Source organism: Mobula birostris, chromosome 23, assembly GCF_030028105.1.
Source record: "Mobula birostris isolate sMobBir1 chromosome 23, sMobBir1.hap1, whole genome shotgun sequence".
Taxonomy (NCBI): Eukaryota; Metazoa; Chordata; class Chondrichthyes; order Myliobatiformes; family Myliobatidae; genus Mobula; species Mobula birostris.
This window is the reverse complement of record NC_092392.1, coordinates 58,123,076-58,139,921: the sequence shown is the minus strand read 5'-3', so window position 1 is coordinate 58,139,921 and position 16,846 is coordinate 58,123,076. Positions and strand designations below refer to the sequence as shown.

The following is a 16,846-nucleotide window of genomic DNA, read 5'->3' as shown; positions in this document are numbered from 1 at the left end:
CATCCCTGTTCCAAAATCCTAACCTAACCTCTAACTCCCCTGTCTGTCCCTAAAACCATCCGTAAGTATGTTAGCCAGCATTGCTGTGCTATGGAAGTGCAGTGGTTCAGAAACACAGACAAACTAAGGCTGTGCATGTTGCTATTTAAAGAAGGACGCCTTGGTTCTCTCCAGTGTCATAGACATTGTCACTCAACGTGTGCTTTGGAATCTTCTGTGTTAATGCAGGAATGCAGTGGAACCTCAGATTAATGTTAAATCTGAAGGACTGCACGCTTCCTCCTCAAACTGTCAATCTAGCTGATAAAAGTTATTTTGGTAGGGGTTTACAGTGACATTGATAGATCAATAAAACAAATGTGATTACATTTCATAAACACAAGATTCTACAGGTGCTGAAAATCCAGAGCAACGCAGACAAAATGCTGGAGGAACTCAACAGGTCAGGCAGCATCTATGGAGAGGAATTAACAGTTGACATTTTGGGCCAAGACCCTTCATCAGGAGAGTTACAGTTTCCAAGCACAGCTTAAAGAATGATGATAAAGTCCAGTTCACTTGAGAATATGTTAGAATTTAAACTTTTGTGAGTTCCTTTGAATGCATTGAAATTGACACTTTCTTTATCCTTTGTGGATGTGACTGTCACTGTTTAAAGTCAGTGTTTATTGTCTTTCCCAGTAACAACTTGCTTGGCCATTTCAGTGAACAGTAAAATCTAAGGGTCTCATCCCCTGGGCTGTGTGTTCCAGAGTCCTTGGCTATGTGTAAATTGGGCTGCTAGGTTTTCTACTGTGATGAAGTGCTTTTTGAGAGGTTGGTCATGGCTGGATCAACTCTTGCCTAAGCGAGGACCTAGACCTGCTGCAATTTGTTTATTGCAATCTCACTGGCTCTGAGTTCAGCCCTCGATCACCAGGAGAATAGTAATACCTCTGTCAGCTCAGCATTCAACACAATGATACCCTCAGCTCTAATCAGCAAGCTCCAAAGCCTGGGCCTCTGTACCTCCCCCTGCAGCTGGATCCTTGACTTCCTCACCAGGAGCCCTCATTATGTGCGGATCAGAAATAACATCTCCTCCTCGCTGACAGTCAACACTGGTGCACCTCAAGGATGTGTGCTTAACCACTGTTCTACTCTTTCCACACCCACAACTGTGTGGCTGGGCACAGCTCAAACGCCATCTATAAATTTGCCGGTGACACAATATTGTTGGCAGAATTTCAGGTGGTGGCGAGAAGGCGTACACGAGTGAGAGAGATCAGCTGGTTGAGTGATGTTGCAGCAACAACCTGGCACTCAACGTCAGTAAGACCAAGGAATTGATTGTCGAGTAAGTCGAGCGAACACACACCAGTCCTTGTGGAGGTATCAGACGTGGAAGGGGTGAACAGTTTCAAGGTTGTGGGTGTCAACATCTCTGAAGATCTATCCTGGGCCCAACATATTGATGCAGTTACAAAGACAGCACAGCAGCGGCTATATTTCATTAGGAGTTTCAGGAGAATTGGTATGTCACAAAAGGAATTTGCAAATTTGTACAGGTGTACCTTTCTAACTGGTTGTAGCACTCTCTGGTATGAAGGATCAGAAAAAGCTGCAAAAAGTTGCAAACTCAGCCAGCTCCATCACGGGCAGTAGTCTCCCCAGCGTCCAGGACACCTTCAAAAGGCGTGGCTCAACAAGGCAGCATCCATCACTCAGGGCATGATCTCTTATTGCTACCATCAAGGAAAAGGTACAGGGGCCTGAAGACACACACTCAATGTTTCAGGAACAGCTTCTTCCCTGCTGCCAACAGATTTCTCAGTGGGCAATGACACTACCACAGTGCTTTTTCCTTCTCTTAAAAATATATATGCTTATTATAATTTATAGCTATTATTACGTATTGCAAAACAACAAATTTCATGAAATATGCCAGTGATATTAAACCTGATTCTGATTCGTTTCAACAGGTTATTTTTAAAAAATCATTCATTTTATGGGTTGTTTTTAGATGATTTTTTTAAACTTATCATCAAAATTGCTTGATTATTGGGTGTCTTATGTTCACATGGAGACTGATGGAGATACTCTACTTTCAGCTAGCTGCTTGAGTGGGTGTAGTGTTTCAGACTACACATTACACTGTAGATGCTGGAAACTGAAATAAAAACATAGCCTGCTGGAAGCTCTGAGCACGCTAGGCAGCATCTGTGGATAGAGAAACAGTTAATATTTTGAGTTTGGTGCCCTTTATGGGAACTGGGAAAGAGAAAAGACTAGGCTGTGTTTTATAATTGTAAGCTGTGTGTTTGACCATTGGGTTTGGTGGGAGCTGAGGCAACGCTTGTACCCTGATGGTCCACTTGAAACATACTGTATGGAGCAGAAGGAACTTTCACCAATAGATCTGTCTGGTTATTTACTAAGTTAGTCACATGTGAATCACCTCCAGTTGGCCTGAATCTCTTTCCTTTTCTTGCAGACACCTCTTGCTTCTTCAGGATCTGAACCAGATACCTCAGTAACAGCATCACCTGCTGTAGAAGTTAACAATGAAGGTGGTTCAGAGGTACGTAACCCCAAAATGTGATGCATACATCTTCAGGAGTCAGTTATCATCCTTGTTGCTTTTATTTATTGACTTAGAGATGCAGCGTGGAACAGGTCCAGCAACCCACCTAGTTAACCCTAGCCTAACCGCGGGGCGAGTTAACCCTAGCCTAATCGCAGGGCTATTTACAATGACCAATTAACCTACTAACATCTTTGGACTATGGGAGAAAACTGGACACCCTCTGGTGGTGGTGGGATACAGCCAATCAGATGTTTGATACGCGCGATGGAAGATGTGTTTTAACAAAAGAGAAAATTCCAGACTACTGAAAGTGTGCAAAAGGACTTTTCAAAGTGGTTTTATGATTGAAGAAAACAAAGTGAAATGAGATTAACAAAGTGAGGTACTAGGGAACAAACTATTTTGCATAGGGCAGCCATTTGTTAAAATCCAGATTCTTTTACCTTGAAATGCAGAGCAAACGGAGGATTGTACAGAGAGCAGAGGAAGCTGATAAATTCCCCATGGTCTATAATATACCTGCAAGCTCAGAATGGAGAGAGAGAAATGACCAGTGCTCTGGGCTATGTTTGCCCAAGACTCTGGAATGTACAGATTTGTTCAAATGCCTCATTTACTTGTACTGACACTGAGGAAAGGGAACCCCGTCAGTATCAAAACCACTGGGCCTTCAGTCTTTGGAGTAAAGTGCAATTACTCAAAGGAACAGCTAAAAAGTTGCTGTCAAATTAACAGGCAGATTTGAAATTGACGCACAAGAACAAAACCTAATATCCAAACCATTATTATTTTGACACCTTTTGCAGTACTTTGAACACAATGACAGGGTCAGGAACTGTAACATTGAAGAAATTGTAAGTTAGTCCTCAATGGTGCTGTCTGTACTCTCTTTGTGTACTCTTTTTGGGAATAGTTGATGTGCTTTCAACACAGCTGTATGTCAAGATGTGGCTTCTTCCCTGCTTTGTGAAATACCTTGCTGGGAAATGACATGCTAAACACTTTGTGGAACTTTCACAGGTTATATCAATTAAGTGGAAGAATTAATACTGACCTGCAATTTGTTGATCAAACTAACTGATTAGCTAGACAACTGGGTGCTTCTAGCAAGGGGCCACTTTGTGTGCTCAGAACATCAAATGCAGAAATGGGAGAAGGTTGGCAGTAGAGCTGACAGTCATAACCAAACTAACAGTAACAAGGAAAAGCAGGGAGTTAGCTTAATCAGAAAGATTAGATTATATTGACGTTCTTTACTGTCATAAGACTATAAAATGTGGACTCTTAAAAGTCAAAGTCTAAGATTGCATGTATTTGAAGTGAGATTTTATTGTAAGATCTTATGGATTTTGTATCTGAAAAGGAAATTGAACACAGATAAGCAGCAAGAAGGTAATTCTAGTTGGAAATGAGATTTTCATCTAAAAGGAGACTGCAATGATTTGTCCAGATCATCAGAAGAGCAGCTTTTAAACAAAACTTCAGGGCGTGGTTGAGAGGAAGCGAAGATGGAGATGGGGTATGTTGGAGCCTATGAATGGCAGAGGATCTGAGGCATCTGGTAATCAGATTGATTATAATGATAAGAATTAGTTAGGATAGCCCGCTCTGGTCTTCCCCCTTTCTCCAACACATAATTGGCAGTCTTTACACATATGACACAGGTTCAGAGAAGGGTCTGTTCAGTTTGTTCTACAGAGTTCTGGCTGATTTGTACATCAACTGCATTTACCTGTCTTCCATCCATATTCTTAGATATCCTTACCTGCCCAAGATCTAATTTTGAGATTTGCTGCTGACTCATTGAACTCGCAACCTTTTTGGTTTTAATGCTTTCAGGTTTTTGCCACCCTTTGGAAGAACATGCTTTCTGAATTCACTTCAGCATGTCCAACACTAATTTTACATTAATCTCTCCTTGTGCCTTCACATGCACTTCCCAGAAAAAAAAAATGGTATCTCTGTCCTTCCAATTATTTTAGGGTTATCTTACCACTTTTTTTTCTATTGACACAGTAATCTTGATGTTTTCAGTTTATCAGAAATCCAAGGAATGAATAGAATAAAGAAGAGGAGGCTATAATTGAGAATTATCGCTAAGAATTAATGAAATTTCTTTGCAGTTGAAAGCTTCCATCTGCTACTAAAGTATAACTTATGGAATATTGCACAGTTGTGGGTTATCACTGGGCGTAACTCCATACGAGGAATCTTCAAATTATTTAAATCAAGCTGTAACAGGGACAGCAAATAAAAGACCTGCTGCGGTTTTCTTCAACCAGTGATGATGAAACTCATCCTTTCAAACCACCTTTAGTGGATATTTGAAGTTCAATCTAACTGCTCTGCATGTTGAAATATTCTCCATGTTTTTCACGTGTGTATGTGTGTATATGTCTTGCTTTCACAGCCATGGTGAAATTGGACCTATTTGTGCTTGACCCTGCTCATAATAAGAGTTGTAATTCTGAAAGTTAACACTTTTTCCAGGGGTTCATCTGTCCCATCTGTATGCAATCGTATCTAACGCCAGCTGAGCTGTTTGAGCATGATCGGAACGAACACACTGTGGCAGACAGGGTGAAGCAGGAGCAACTTAATCCAGAGACGGCCATTAGTGTGGGTTGCTCTTTGTTCGAATACTCTCTGGGTGGTTTGTGTAGTGGTGGTGGATTTTCATTCTAACGTGAAAGTAGTCTTGATTTTTGTTTTGTTTCCCTGTAGTAGCAGTGGACTGGCCTTTCCTTGTTCTTTTATGCCAGCATGGCTGTACATTGAGTTTGTCTACTACTGCACAGCCTCTTTATCACCACTGGATGAGTCACTTACTAATCAGTGCACAGGAGACTTTCTGGGGTTTCTCACTGGAGGATTGTGCTCTGCCATAGTGTTTAATGCAGCGGGACCGGGCTTTGCTTCCATTGTCACTTGCATGGCAGCCTCTGACCTTTGCCCACTGAGGTGAAGTGCACCTTTCCCTTTCCCTTGACAATAGTGTGGATAGTAGTGATAGTTTTGTGCTTTGGGGCAACACAAAGGATGGTGAAATATTTCAATATCTTGGTAGACGGAGCTTAGAGTTGACCAGTAAGAGGTGGTAGATAGTCTGTGATAATATCCAGATAAATACACCCAGTGGTCACTTTATTAGATACAGGAGTGGTCTTCTGCTGATGTAGCTCATCTACGTCAAGGCTCGACGTGTTGTGCATTCAAAGATGCTATTCTGCACACCTTGTTGTAACACATGGCTATTTGAGTTACTGTGCCTTTCCAGTCAGCTTGAACCAGTCTGGCTAGTCTCCTCTGACCTCTTTCACTAACAAGGCGTTTTTGCCCACAGAACTACCACTGACCGGATGTTGTTTTGTTTTTCACACCATTCTCTTGTCAGCTCTAGAGAATGCTGTGCAGGAAAGTTTCTGAGATACTCAAACCACTCCATCTGGCACCAACAATCATTCCATCGTCAAAGTCACTAAGTTCACATTTCTTCCCCATTCCGATGTTTGGTTTGAACAATAACTGAACCTCTTGACCATGCCTGCATGCTTTTATGCATTGAGTTGCTGCCACATGATTAGTTAATTAGATATTTGCATTAATGAGCAAGTGTACAAATGTACCTAATAAAATGGCCACTGAATGTTTATTGGAAATGGTCCCTATTACAAACTCCATTTCATGATCACAGGTTCATCTGTATTCCCAATACCTATCCAAAATGAAACCATATTCTACCCAAGTTGAGTTTTAGACCACTTGCCAACATCTAGCACTAGTAAGTGCTGCTATTTGCATCCTAAATGGATTTCAGTAAGATGTTTGACAAGGTCCCACGAGATAGGGTGGTGTGGAAGATTAGAGTCCTTGGGATCGAAGGCAGATTGGACCCAGAATTGGTTTGATAATAGGAGATAAGGGGAGGTAGAAGGCTTGCTGATAGGAAGTTTGTGACCATTTGTATTGGGACTGGTTTATCATTATCAAATGTACCAAGACACAGTGAAAAGCTTGTCTTGTATACTGGTTATACCGAACAAATCATTATACAGTACATTGAGGTAGAACAAGATAAAGCAATAATCATGCAGGATAAACTGTAACAGATACAGAGAAAGTGCAGTGTAGGTTATCAATGAAGTGCAAGACCATAAGGTAGATTGTGAGGTCAGGAGTCCAAGTTATTGTACGAGATAATGTGGACTCTTTGTGCTGTGGAGTAGAAGTTGTTCTTGAGCCTGGGGTACATGCTTTCGGGCTTTTGTATCTTCTACCATAAGACATGGGGATAGAATTAGGCCATTCATCATGGCTGATCCTGGACCCCATTCAACCCCGTACACCTACCCTCTCAACATATCCCGATCAGGAGTCTATCAACTTCTGCTTCGAATATACCCACAGATTTAAGCTCCACCACAACCTTCCACAGATGCACCACTCTTTGGCTAAAAAAATTCCTCTTTACCTCTGTTCTAAAATGTCACTCCCTCAATTTTGAGGCTGTGCCCTCTCGTTCTGGATACCCCCACCAGAGGAAACATGCTCTCCACACCCACCTAATCTAGTCCTTTCAGTGGCGGGGGGGGAAGAGAATGTCTGGGTGGGTGGCTTTTTGATTATGTTGGCTGCTTGACTGAGGCAATGAGAAATACAGACAGAATCCATGGAGGACAGGCTGGTTTCCGTGATGTGCTGAGCTGTGTCCACAACCCTCTGCAGTTTCTTACAGCCATTCCAAGCTGTTATGCACACAGATAGGAAGTTTTCTAGGTTGCATCAATAAAAGTTGGTAAGGGTTGATGGGAACGTGCCAGATTTCTTTAGCCCCTGAGGAGATAGAGCCGTCGGTGAGCTTTCTTGGTTTGACTTCAACCGCAAGGATCAATGGGACCTTGATTTTTGTGATGTACATTAACAATTTTGCGTGAATGTGTAGGGAATGCTAAGGAAGACATGCAAATTTATTGTGTTACAGATTGAGAGGAGGATTGGCTTGGGCTATAGCAGGGTCTGATCAGCTAAAATGTTGTGTGGAGTAATGGCAGATGGAAGATAATTCTGACAACTGTGGAGTAACGCATTTTGGAAAGTCAGATATACATATAAGTGCTACGACGATGTTGGTACACTGGGGAGTGTTGATGAACAGAGGAACGTTGGGGTACACCTGTCAGTCCCGACTGGGGGCAGCACAGGTAGACAACAAGGTGCAAAGGATAAAATGCTTAGCCTGGCATGTAAGAGCCGTAACTTGGAGTTTAGTTTGCATTTCTGATTGCTACACTATCGGAAGGATGTCATCTCACAGGAGAAGGTGCAGGGGAAGATCATCACGACGTTGCCTGGATTGGAATACTAGATAGGACATATTGAATGGGTTGGATTTGTTTTCTCAGAAACGGAGGAGACTTGGTGATAATCCAATAGGTAGAGAAAATTATAAGGATAGATAGGGTTGATAGTAAGAATTCTTTTGCTCAGTCCTGATTCAAAGTACATTTACTATCAAAGTATGTGCACCATATACTGTACAACTTTGAGATTCGTCTCCTTTCAGGCAGCCACAAAACACAGTAGGATCCACAGATAACCCCCCAACTCCAGAGACTGTCAAACATCCAATGTGAAAGAAAAGAATGAATCGTGCAAACAATAAAAAAAGTGAACAAGTAACACACAGAACATGAACCGCAGGGTCCCCCGAAGGTGAGTCCACAGCCATGGAGCCAGTTCAGCTCTGTAGCCAGTCCAGGAGCCCGATGGCTGCAGGCCACAGCCATGGAGCCAGTTCTTCTCTGTAGACAGTCCAGGAGCCCAATGGCTGCAGGCCACTGCTATGGAGCCAGTTCTTCTCTGTAGACAGTCCAGGAGCCCGATGGCTGCAGGCCACTGCTATGGAGCCAGTTCTTCTCTCTAGCCAGTCCAGGAGCCCGATGGCTGCAGGCCACTGCTATGGAGCCAGTTGAGCTCTGAGGCAAGTGTCGATGGCTGAAGGCCATAGATGCTGAGCCAGTTCAATCCTCATGGAGTAGTGAGCTGAACCTCAGTTTGTCCTTTGTCCTTGGCCCTGACACCTTCATTTTTAAAATCTGGCACAATGTTTAGATGAGCTAAACATTGGTTTGTTTTCCACTCCTGGATCTGGGCCTTGCAGCTTCAATCCGGCCCCAGGTTGGCGCGAGCAATGACTCCATTCTTGAGAGTCAAGTTTGCCGAATCCTTCAGGACACAGCGAAAACACCAGGTTGTACAGCACAACTCCCAAGAGGAAATTACAGGTCCAGCAAAAGTATATTTAACAGAATACACATAAAATGCTGGAGGAATTTAGCAGGCCAGGCAGCATCTATAGAAAAGAATACAGTCAACGTTTCGGGCCAACACCCTTCAGCGGGACTGGAGGAAAAAGAGATGAGTCGATTTAAAAGGTGGGGGGAGGGAAGGGAGAAACACAAGGTGATAGATGAAACCTGGAGGTGGGGGGGTGGGGGTGAAGTAAAGAGCTGGGAAATGGATTGGTGAAAAAGATGGAGAAGAGGGAGTCTAATAGGAGAGGACAGAAGCCCATGGAAGAAAGGAAAGTGGGGAGGAGCACCAGAGGGAGGTGGTGGGCAGGCAAGAAGATAAGGTGAGAGAGGGAAAAGGGGATGGGGGATGGTGAAGGAAGGGGGGGGGGGGTGCCATTACTGGAAATTCGTGAAATCAGTGTTCATGCCATCGTTGGAGGCTACCCAGCCAGAATATAAGGTGTTGTTCTTCCAAATTGAGTGTGGTCTCATCGTGACAGTAGAGGAGGCCATGGACTGACATGTCGGATTGGGGATGGGAAGTGGAATTAAAATGGGTGGCCACTGGGCAATCACACTTTTACCAACATTGTCCTGGCTAGGCTTTGCCATTTTACACTTGAGATTATCTAGATCGCTGCTGCTTGGAACTGGTCAAGCCTCATTCAGGGTTGCTCCATACACTGGGTGTCAGTTAGGTATTGCCTGATTTGATAATACTCACCCTCATGTTTAAATCCCTGCATTGGTGTCCACCCTTCAGACTGTGTTTGCCTCCTTAATCCCTTCCAGCTGTAAACCCAGCAGAGTTTGTGTGGCCCAACAATTGTGACATGTTGACAGTCCTGAATTCAGTTGCTCCATCATTAGCAATTAAACTTGCAATTTCCTGAAATTGATTCTGTAAACTGCTCTGCCTCAACCTCTTTCCTTCAAGTCACTCATTAAATCCGACCTCTTTCACTAACTTACCACGTTCACTTGTATTTTGCGATGTTACTCCGTCTGAATCTCTGTTTTTGTCACCTTGAATTAATTTATTTAGCGATACGGTGTGGAACGGACCCTTCTGACGCAGCGAACCACACCACCCGACAACCCACCTGTTTATCCCCTATCACAGGACAATTTACAATCACTAAAACCTGCCCTTGTAATGTGGAAGGAAATTGGAGTGCCCGGTGGAAACTCATGCATGCATAGGAGGGACATACAAACTTCTTACAGATAGAGGCGGATTTGAACTCTAAACTCTGACCATGCTACATTTCTGTAGCGCCCCAGTCACGTAATGGTACGATGGGAATTGAAAACAGAAGTTTCTGCAGATGCTGGAAATCCAAAGCAACACACACAAAATGCTGCAGGGACTCAGCAGGTCGGGCACCATTAATGCAAAGAATAAACAGTTGATAAAAAGGTCTTGGCCCAAAATGTTGAGCTGTTTAAAAGTGCACCGTAAATGGCACAGTTGTACATAGTATGGTGGTTCTTGGTCAACTCAACAAGTGTTTAAGATACTTGGGCTTTTAATTATAGACATCAAGTGTGGAAAAAAAAACAAAGCCAGACTATAATATTATAGCTTGCTTGTCAAGGCTCAGCTGGAATATTGTGGACAAATCTGAGCATCACACATGAAAAGGTCTAAAGGCATGGAGTGTGTTACGATAGGATGAATTGAGCTGGACAATCAGCGTCAGGGGTGTGTAAAAAGAGCTACCTTTCAGTCGGGATGGTGATCGAGATTTTAAAGGCAGAGCGTCAGAGCAGTTTCTCTTTAGTCATAGTCATACTATTGATCCTGGGGGAAATTGGTTTTCGTTACAGTTGCACCATAAATAATTAAATAGTAATAAAACCGTAAATAATTAAATAGTAAAATGTAAATTATGCCAGGAAATAAGTCCAGGACCAGCCTATTGGCTCAGGGTGTCTGATCCTCCAAAGGATGAGTTGTAAAGTTTGATGGCCACAGGCAGGAATGACTTCCTATGATGCTCAGTGACTTGAGATGAAGAATGACCAGTCAGCAAGAGGCAGTGCCTAAAATGAGCTACCTTTCAGTCAAGTATGTGAAGTTACCATAACTAGAGAGAAGGTTCTGAAGAAACTCAGAGGTCTGAAGGTAGACAGATCACCTGGACCAGATGGTGTACACCCCAGAGTTCTGAAAAAGGAGGTTGAAGAATTGTAGAGGCATTAGTAATGATCTTTCAGGAATCACTAGATTCTGGAATATTTCTGGAAGACTGGAAAATTGCAAATATCACTCCACTCTTCAAAAAGGGAGAGAGGCCAGTTAGTCTGACCTCAGTGGTTGGGAAGATGTTGGAGTCGATTATTAAGGATGAGGTTTCAGGGTATTTGGAGGCACATGATAAAATAGGCTGTTGTCAGCATGGTTTCCTCAAGGGAAAATGTTGCCTGACATATCTGATGAAGTTCTTTGAAGAAATAACAAGCAGGACAGAAAATGGAAAATTGGTTGATGTTGTGTACTTGGATTTTCAGAAGTCCTTTGACAAGGTGCCACACATGAGGCTGCTTAACAAGCTATGTGCCCATAGTATTACAAGAATGATTCTAGCAGGGACAAAGTCGTGGCTAGTTGGCAGGAGGCAGAGAGTGGGAATAAAGGGAGCCTTTTCTGGTTGGCTGCCGGTGACTGATAGTGTTCCACAGGGGTCTGTGTTACAACTGATTCTTTTTGCATTATATGTCAATGATTTGGATGATGAAATTGATGGCTTTGATGCAAGTTTCCAGAAGATGCAAGGATAGGTAGTGTTGAGGAAGTAGAGAGGCTACAGAAGGACAGATGAATTAGAAGAATGGGCAAAGAAGTGACAGATGGAAGTGTATGGTCATGCATTTTGGTAGAAGAAGTGAAAGTGTTGACATTTTCTAAATGGAGAGAAAATACAAAAAACTGAGGCACAAAGGGACTTGGGAGTCCTTGTGTAGGATTCCTTAAAGGTTAATTTGCAGGTTGAGTCTGGAGAGAAAGGCAAATATAATGTTAGCATTCATTTCAAGAGGACTAGAATATAAAATCAAGGATGTAATGTTGAGACTTTATGAAGCACTGGTGAGGCTTCACTTGGAGTATTGTGAGCAGTTTAGGGCCTTTTATCTTCGAAAGGATGTGCTGAAACTGGAGAGGGTTCAGAGGAGGTTCACGAAAATGATTCTGGGTTTGAATGGCTTGTCACATGAAGAGCGTTTGATGGCTCTGGGCCTGTATTCACTGGAATTCAGAAGAACGAGGGGTGACCTCATTGAACCTATCAAGTGGTGAAAGGCCTTGATAGAGTGGATGAAAGAGTCTTAAGACCAGAGGACACATCCTCAGAATTGAGGGGCATCCTTATAGAACAGAAATGATGAGAAATTTCTTTAGCTTGAGAGTGATGAATCTGTAGAATTCTTTGCCACAGGCAGCTGTGGAGGCCAAGTCTTTATGTATACTGTATTTAAGGCAGAACTCGATAGATTCTTGATTAGTCAGAGCATGAAGGGATACAGGGAGAAGGCAGGAGATTGGGGCTGAGAGGGAAATTAGATCAACCATGATGAAATGGAGCAGACTCGGTGGGTCAAATAGCTTAATTCTGCTTCTATGTCTTACGGATGTGGCCATTGATGAGGAATTACTGTTATGAAAAGAGGTTGGAAAAGCTAGAACTGTTGTCTTTGGAACTCAGAAGGTTAAGAGGTGACCAAAGTAAAAGGTGATGGAGTAGTAATCTCCTTTCTGGAAAGTATGTAAATTAAGATACATCTATGGAGGAAAGTGGATGGTGTACGTTTTGGGTCAAGTCCAGATGAAATGTCTTGTCCAAGTGTTAACCACTCATATCCCTCCATAGGTGCTGTCTGACCCACTGAATTCCGCCAGTCTTTTGTATTTTGCTACAGATTTCAGTGTCTGTACAGTCTTGTGTGTCTCAATAGTCAAATATTGTGGATTTAAATTGATTTACGAAGGATCTGGATGAGAATTCTGTGGTGAAGGTGAAGTAGATGGAGAGGAACTCTTGCTTGACACAGTGTTTAGAAACGAGAGAAAATCAGCAGATGCTGGAAATCTGAGCAACACACACAAAATGCTGGAGGAACTCAGCAGGCCAGACATCTATGGAAAAAAGTACAGTGGATGATTCAGGTCGAAATCCTTCAGCATTTTGTGTGTGCTTTGTACTTTTGTGGTCAGAAAGGAAATAACTGCTTCCATCTCTTCATTCAGGAATTGAAACTTCTGGAATTTGTTTCATTAATGGTTGAACAGAGGTTTTGCCATTAACTGGTGATGTCAATACTCTCCACATTTCTGACCTTCAGTGGACTAGAAGCATCATTGCTAGTCAGTCACTAATCCACTTTTAAAAGGAGTCTCGTTACCATGGCACTCACGCCGTGGTTTTGTTACCTTTGGTTTTCTTCGTGGGTAGGTAGGAACAGGAAACAAAAAAAAACATGGATGCAGACAAAGGAATGAGATTAAACCATTCAGTACCTCATGTCTGTTGTCCATCAATAATTGGGATCAATGAAGTTGCAATGCAAGCTCGGACTACTTATTATTATCTGTGTGTAAAGATAGATCTCATTGGGGAAATTGGGTGAAATGCTAGATTTAAGCCACCAGGAATCTTGGGGAAAATGCCACCCTTTGCTGCTTTTGAGTCACAGGGAGGAGATGTCTGCCTGTTGTGTAGGGGTTGTGTTAAGGAAAGCTTTGTTCTATACTAATTGAAGTTTTAAACAATGAGGAGTGATTTTATTGAAACATACCTAATTCTGATGGGTTTCGACAGGGTAAATGGTGAAAGATTCCTCCTTCAGCTCTTTACCTCTTCCAACTTTTATCTCTCAGCTTTTTACTCCATCTCACCTGGTTTCACCCATCACCTGCCAGTTTATATTCCTTCCCCTCACCCCACCTTCATAGTCTGGCTGCTCCCCCTTCCTTTCCAGTCCTGATGAAGGGTATTTGCCTGAAACATCAACTGTTTATTCCCCTCCATAGATGCTGCCTGACCTGCTGAGGTCCTTCAGCATTTTGTGTGTGTTGCTGTGGATTTCCAGCAGCTACAGAATCTCTTATGGTTATGGCGAGATGTTTCCTGATGGGAGAATCTAGAATTGTGAGTTGCCTTTTCAGAATCAAAGGGTCCCCTGTTTAAAATGGCCATGACAAGTTATTTGATCTGAGGATCACTCTTGATTTATGCTTTGCATTCAGTCCGAATTCCCCCCCCCCCCCCGCCCCAACTTCTGTACTTAGGGAGAAGTTTCCACAAAGTCAAAGGTGAATTATTGCCATCTGCAGAAGTACATGTATGCATAGGTGCATTGAAAAATCTTTGCATCAGCACCACAAGCACATAGTATCAGAAAAGCAGCATTCATAAGAAATGATAAACCTGGATTATACATACCTTTTACAGGAAAGAACACAATTAGAACAAATATCCATTGTGATTAAAGTGTTGCTATACTGAAGTGATCAGGTTGTGTAGGTTGATTTAAAAACCAGATGGTTGAAGGGAAACAGATGTGTTTGGACTTTGTGGCTTCAAGGGTTCTATAGACAGACGATTACCATTGTGACTGGGTCAGTCTAATGAGCCCTCCAGTATTGTGGAGCAATGTCAAAGTTGAAAGCAAATTTATTATCAAAGTACGTACATATGTAAGTACGTACAGTATGTTACCTTGAGATTCATTTTCTTGCAGGCATTTACAGGAAAATAAAGAAATGCAATATCATTTATGAAAAAATGTACATAAAAGACTAGCAACCAATGTGCAAAAGAAGACAAACTGCAAATAAAAAATAATAAATAAGTAAATAATAATACTGAGAAGATGAGTTGCAGAGCCCCAGAAGGAGAGTCTAGATCATGGAATCAGTGCAGCATTGAGCTGGGTAAACTTATCCATGACAGTTCAGCAGCCTGATGATTGTCAGGTAGTAACTTTTACTGAACCTGGTGGAGTAGGACTTGGGGCTCTTGTACCTCCTTAACAGTGGTAAGTTCAAAAGAGCTGGGCAGTTGCTTTAAATTTATTAACTTTATCCTTAGCAGTGAGATGGGTGCACAGTCGCTGAAAGACAGCCAAACCAAGAGGCGGTGGGGAATGTGAGGATGCCGGGGCTGCAAGGAGGGCCACTTGTCAGGAAATAGGACACGGTGGGGGGCTAGTTTAGGGAGAGCTAATGAAAAGAGTAGGCTGGCCAGAGAGGAGCCCTTGTCCACATGTGGCATGGAACATTCTTCTGCTTCTGCAACATTCAACGCTGTAGTGAGACTGTCTTAATTCTCCTGTCTGCCCAGGGACTTCATGAGCTTGGCTTGATTTGTTTGTCCATGCATCCTTGTGCTGTGTGCGGCATGATTCCTTGCTTCCCATTCCCAATCACGGCTCACGGGAGTGTGTGTAAAGGCTCTGATTTGTTTTTGTGCCCACTTTGACTTCACAGGGTTTTATTTGTCCATTGTGTATGAAGTCCCATGCTTCAGCTGAGGATCTCTTCAAACACTATGAGGTGTTTCACGATCCGGGGAATGACTCTGGCCCCAGGAAGGAACAAACAAATTTGCAGAGGTTCGTTTATTTACTGTAAGAGTTGTCCCAATAAATCGGTTTGGTCGTTTTCAAGGTTCCTCGAGACATTTTAAGTTAATTTTACTATTGAGTTCAAAAGTAATATCTGTATTATTGATGCCAGTCTATAAGAAAACATGCTTCCCCTGGGTTTCTACAAAGTAATGTAAAGATACATTGGATTCCAGTTGATTGGGACACACTGGGACCCAATTAAGCAGCTGCCCCAATTAGCTGAAGTTTCATGGAAAAAGTGAAAAAGGTATGAAAAAGACAAACTATATCAAAATTATGCATTTAAATGAAATAAAGAACAAACTAGGACACTACCAGTACCACTGCAGTATTATAAAACTGTATTAGTTGCTAATATTTGTCAACAGAAGAATTAATCCAGTGTATGCTGCCGTTCCCCCAAATAAGCAGCTGTCTGATCAACCGATGGCCCAATTAACCGGAATCCACTGTGTTTGGAAAATTGTTTGCAGTTCATTCTTGCATGGGCATTTGACACCTTATTCAGGAACTTGGTTTCAGTTGGTCTAGATTCCTGGAATCCAGACATAATTATTTCCAAAGATGAAATCCTTAATTGGTGTAGGTTTACTTTATGTATTATCCTGCGTGAATGGAGGAAGGTGAGTGTTCAGGGACACAACACCACCATTACATGGGACAGGTTGATAAGCTCTGAGAAAAAGACCTGTTTCTTGGGCTCTTTTAGTCCCGCCATGGTTGACAGATTAACTTGCCTCAGAAGTATACAAAGTCCAAGTTCATTTATTATTGAAATATACATGCCACCAGGAGGTTCATTTTCTTGCAATCATTTACAGGAAAATAAAGAAATACAATAGAATTTATTAACAAAAATATACATAAGCAAAGACTGACAATCAATGTGCAAAAGAAGACAAATAATACAAATAAAAAATAAATTATACTGTAGACAAGTGAGTCAGTTGTGGAATCAGTTCAGAGCTTTGGTGAGTGCAGTTATCCACGCTGGTTCAGGAGCCTGATGGTTGTAGGGTAATAACTGTTCCTGAACCTAGTGGTGTAGGATCTAGGACTCTGTACCTCCTGCCTGATGTTAATAGCGAAAAGAGAGCATGGCCTGGATGGTGGGGGTCCTTGATGATGGAAGCTGTTTCTTGTGACAGCGTACCATGTAAATTTGCTCAATTTTGGAGAGGGTTTTGCCTGTGATGGACTGGGCTGTATTCACCACTTTCTGTACTCTTTTCTATTCCTGGGTATTGGTGCGACCAGTTGTGATACTCTCCACCGTGCATCGATAAAACTTAACATGCAGAATTCAAGCAAGCTTCTTAAGAATATAGAAGTGCTATTGTGCCTTCTTTGTGATGGT

At 42.4% G+C, this 16,846-nt stretch overlaps 1 protein-coding gene across 2 annotated transcripts in view; it reads left to right on the top strand.

Annotated features, from left to right (window-relative positions):
• Window positions 1-16,846, top strand: part of eea1 (early endosome antigen 1) — a 135,798-nt gene that overhangs the window by 14,059 nt on the left and 104,893 nt on the right. Inside the window, exons 2-4 of one of the 2 annotated variants that reach the window (XM_072241646.1) lie at window positions 2,474-2,560; window positions 5,057-5,185; window positions 15,350-15,474. In XM_072241646.1, coding sequence (XP_072097747.1) covers window positions 2,474-2,560; window positions 5,057-5,185; window positions 15,350-15,474 — 341 coding nt within the window. The remainder of the gene's footprint in view (window positions 1-2,473; window positions 2,561-5,056; window positions 5,186-15,349; window positions 15,475-16,846) is intronic. The other variant, XM_072241645.1, reaches the window with a different exon arrangement.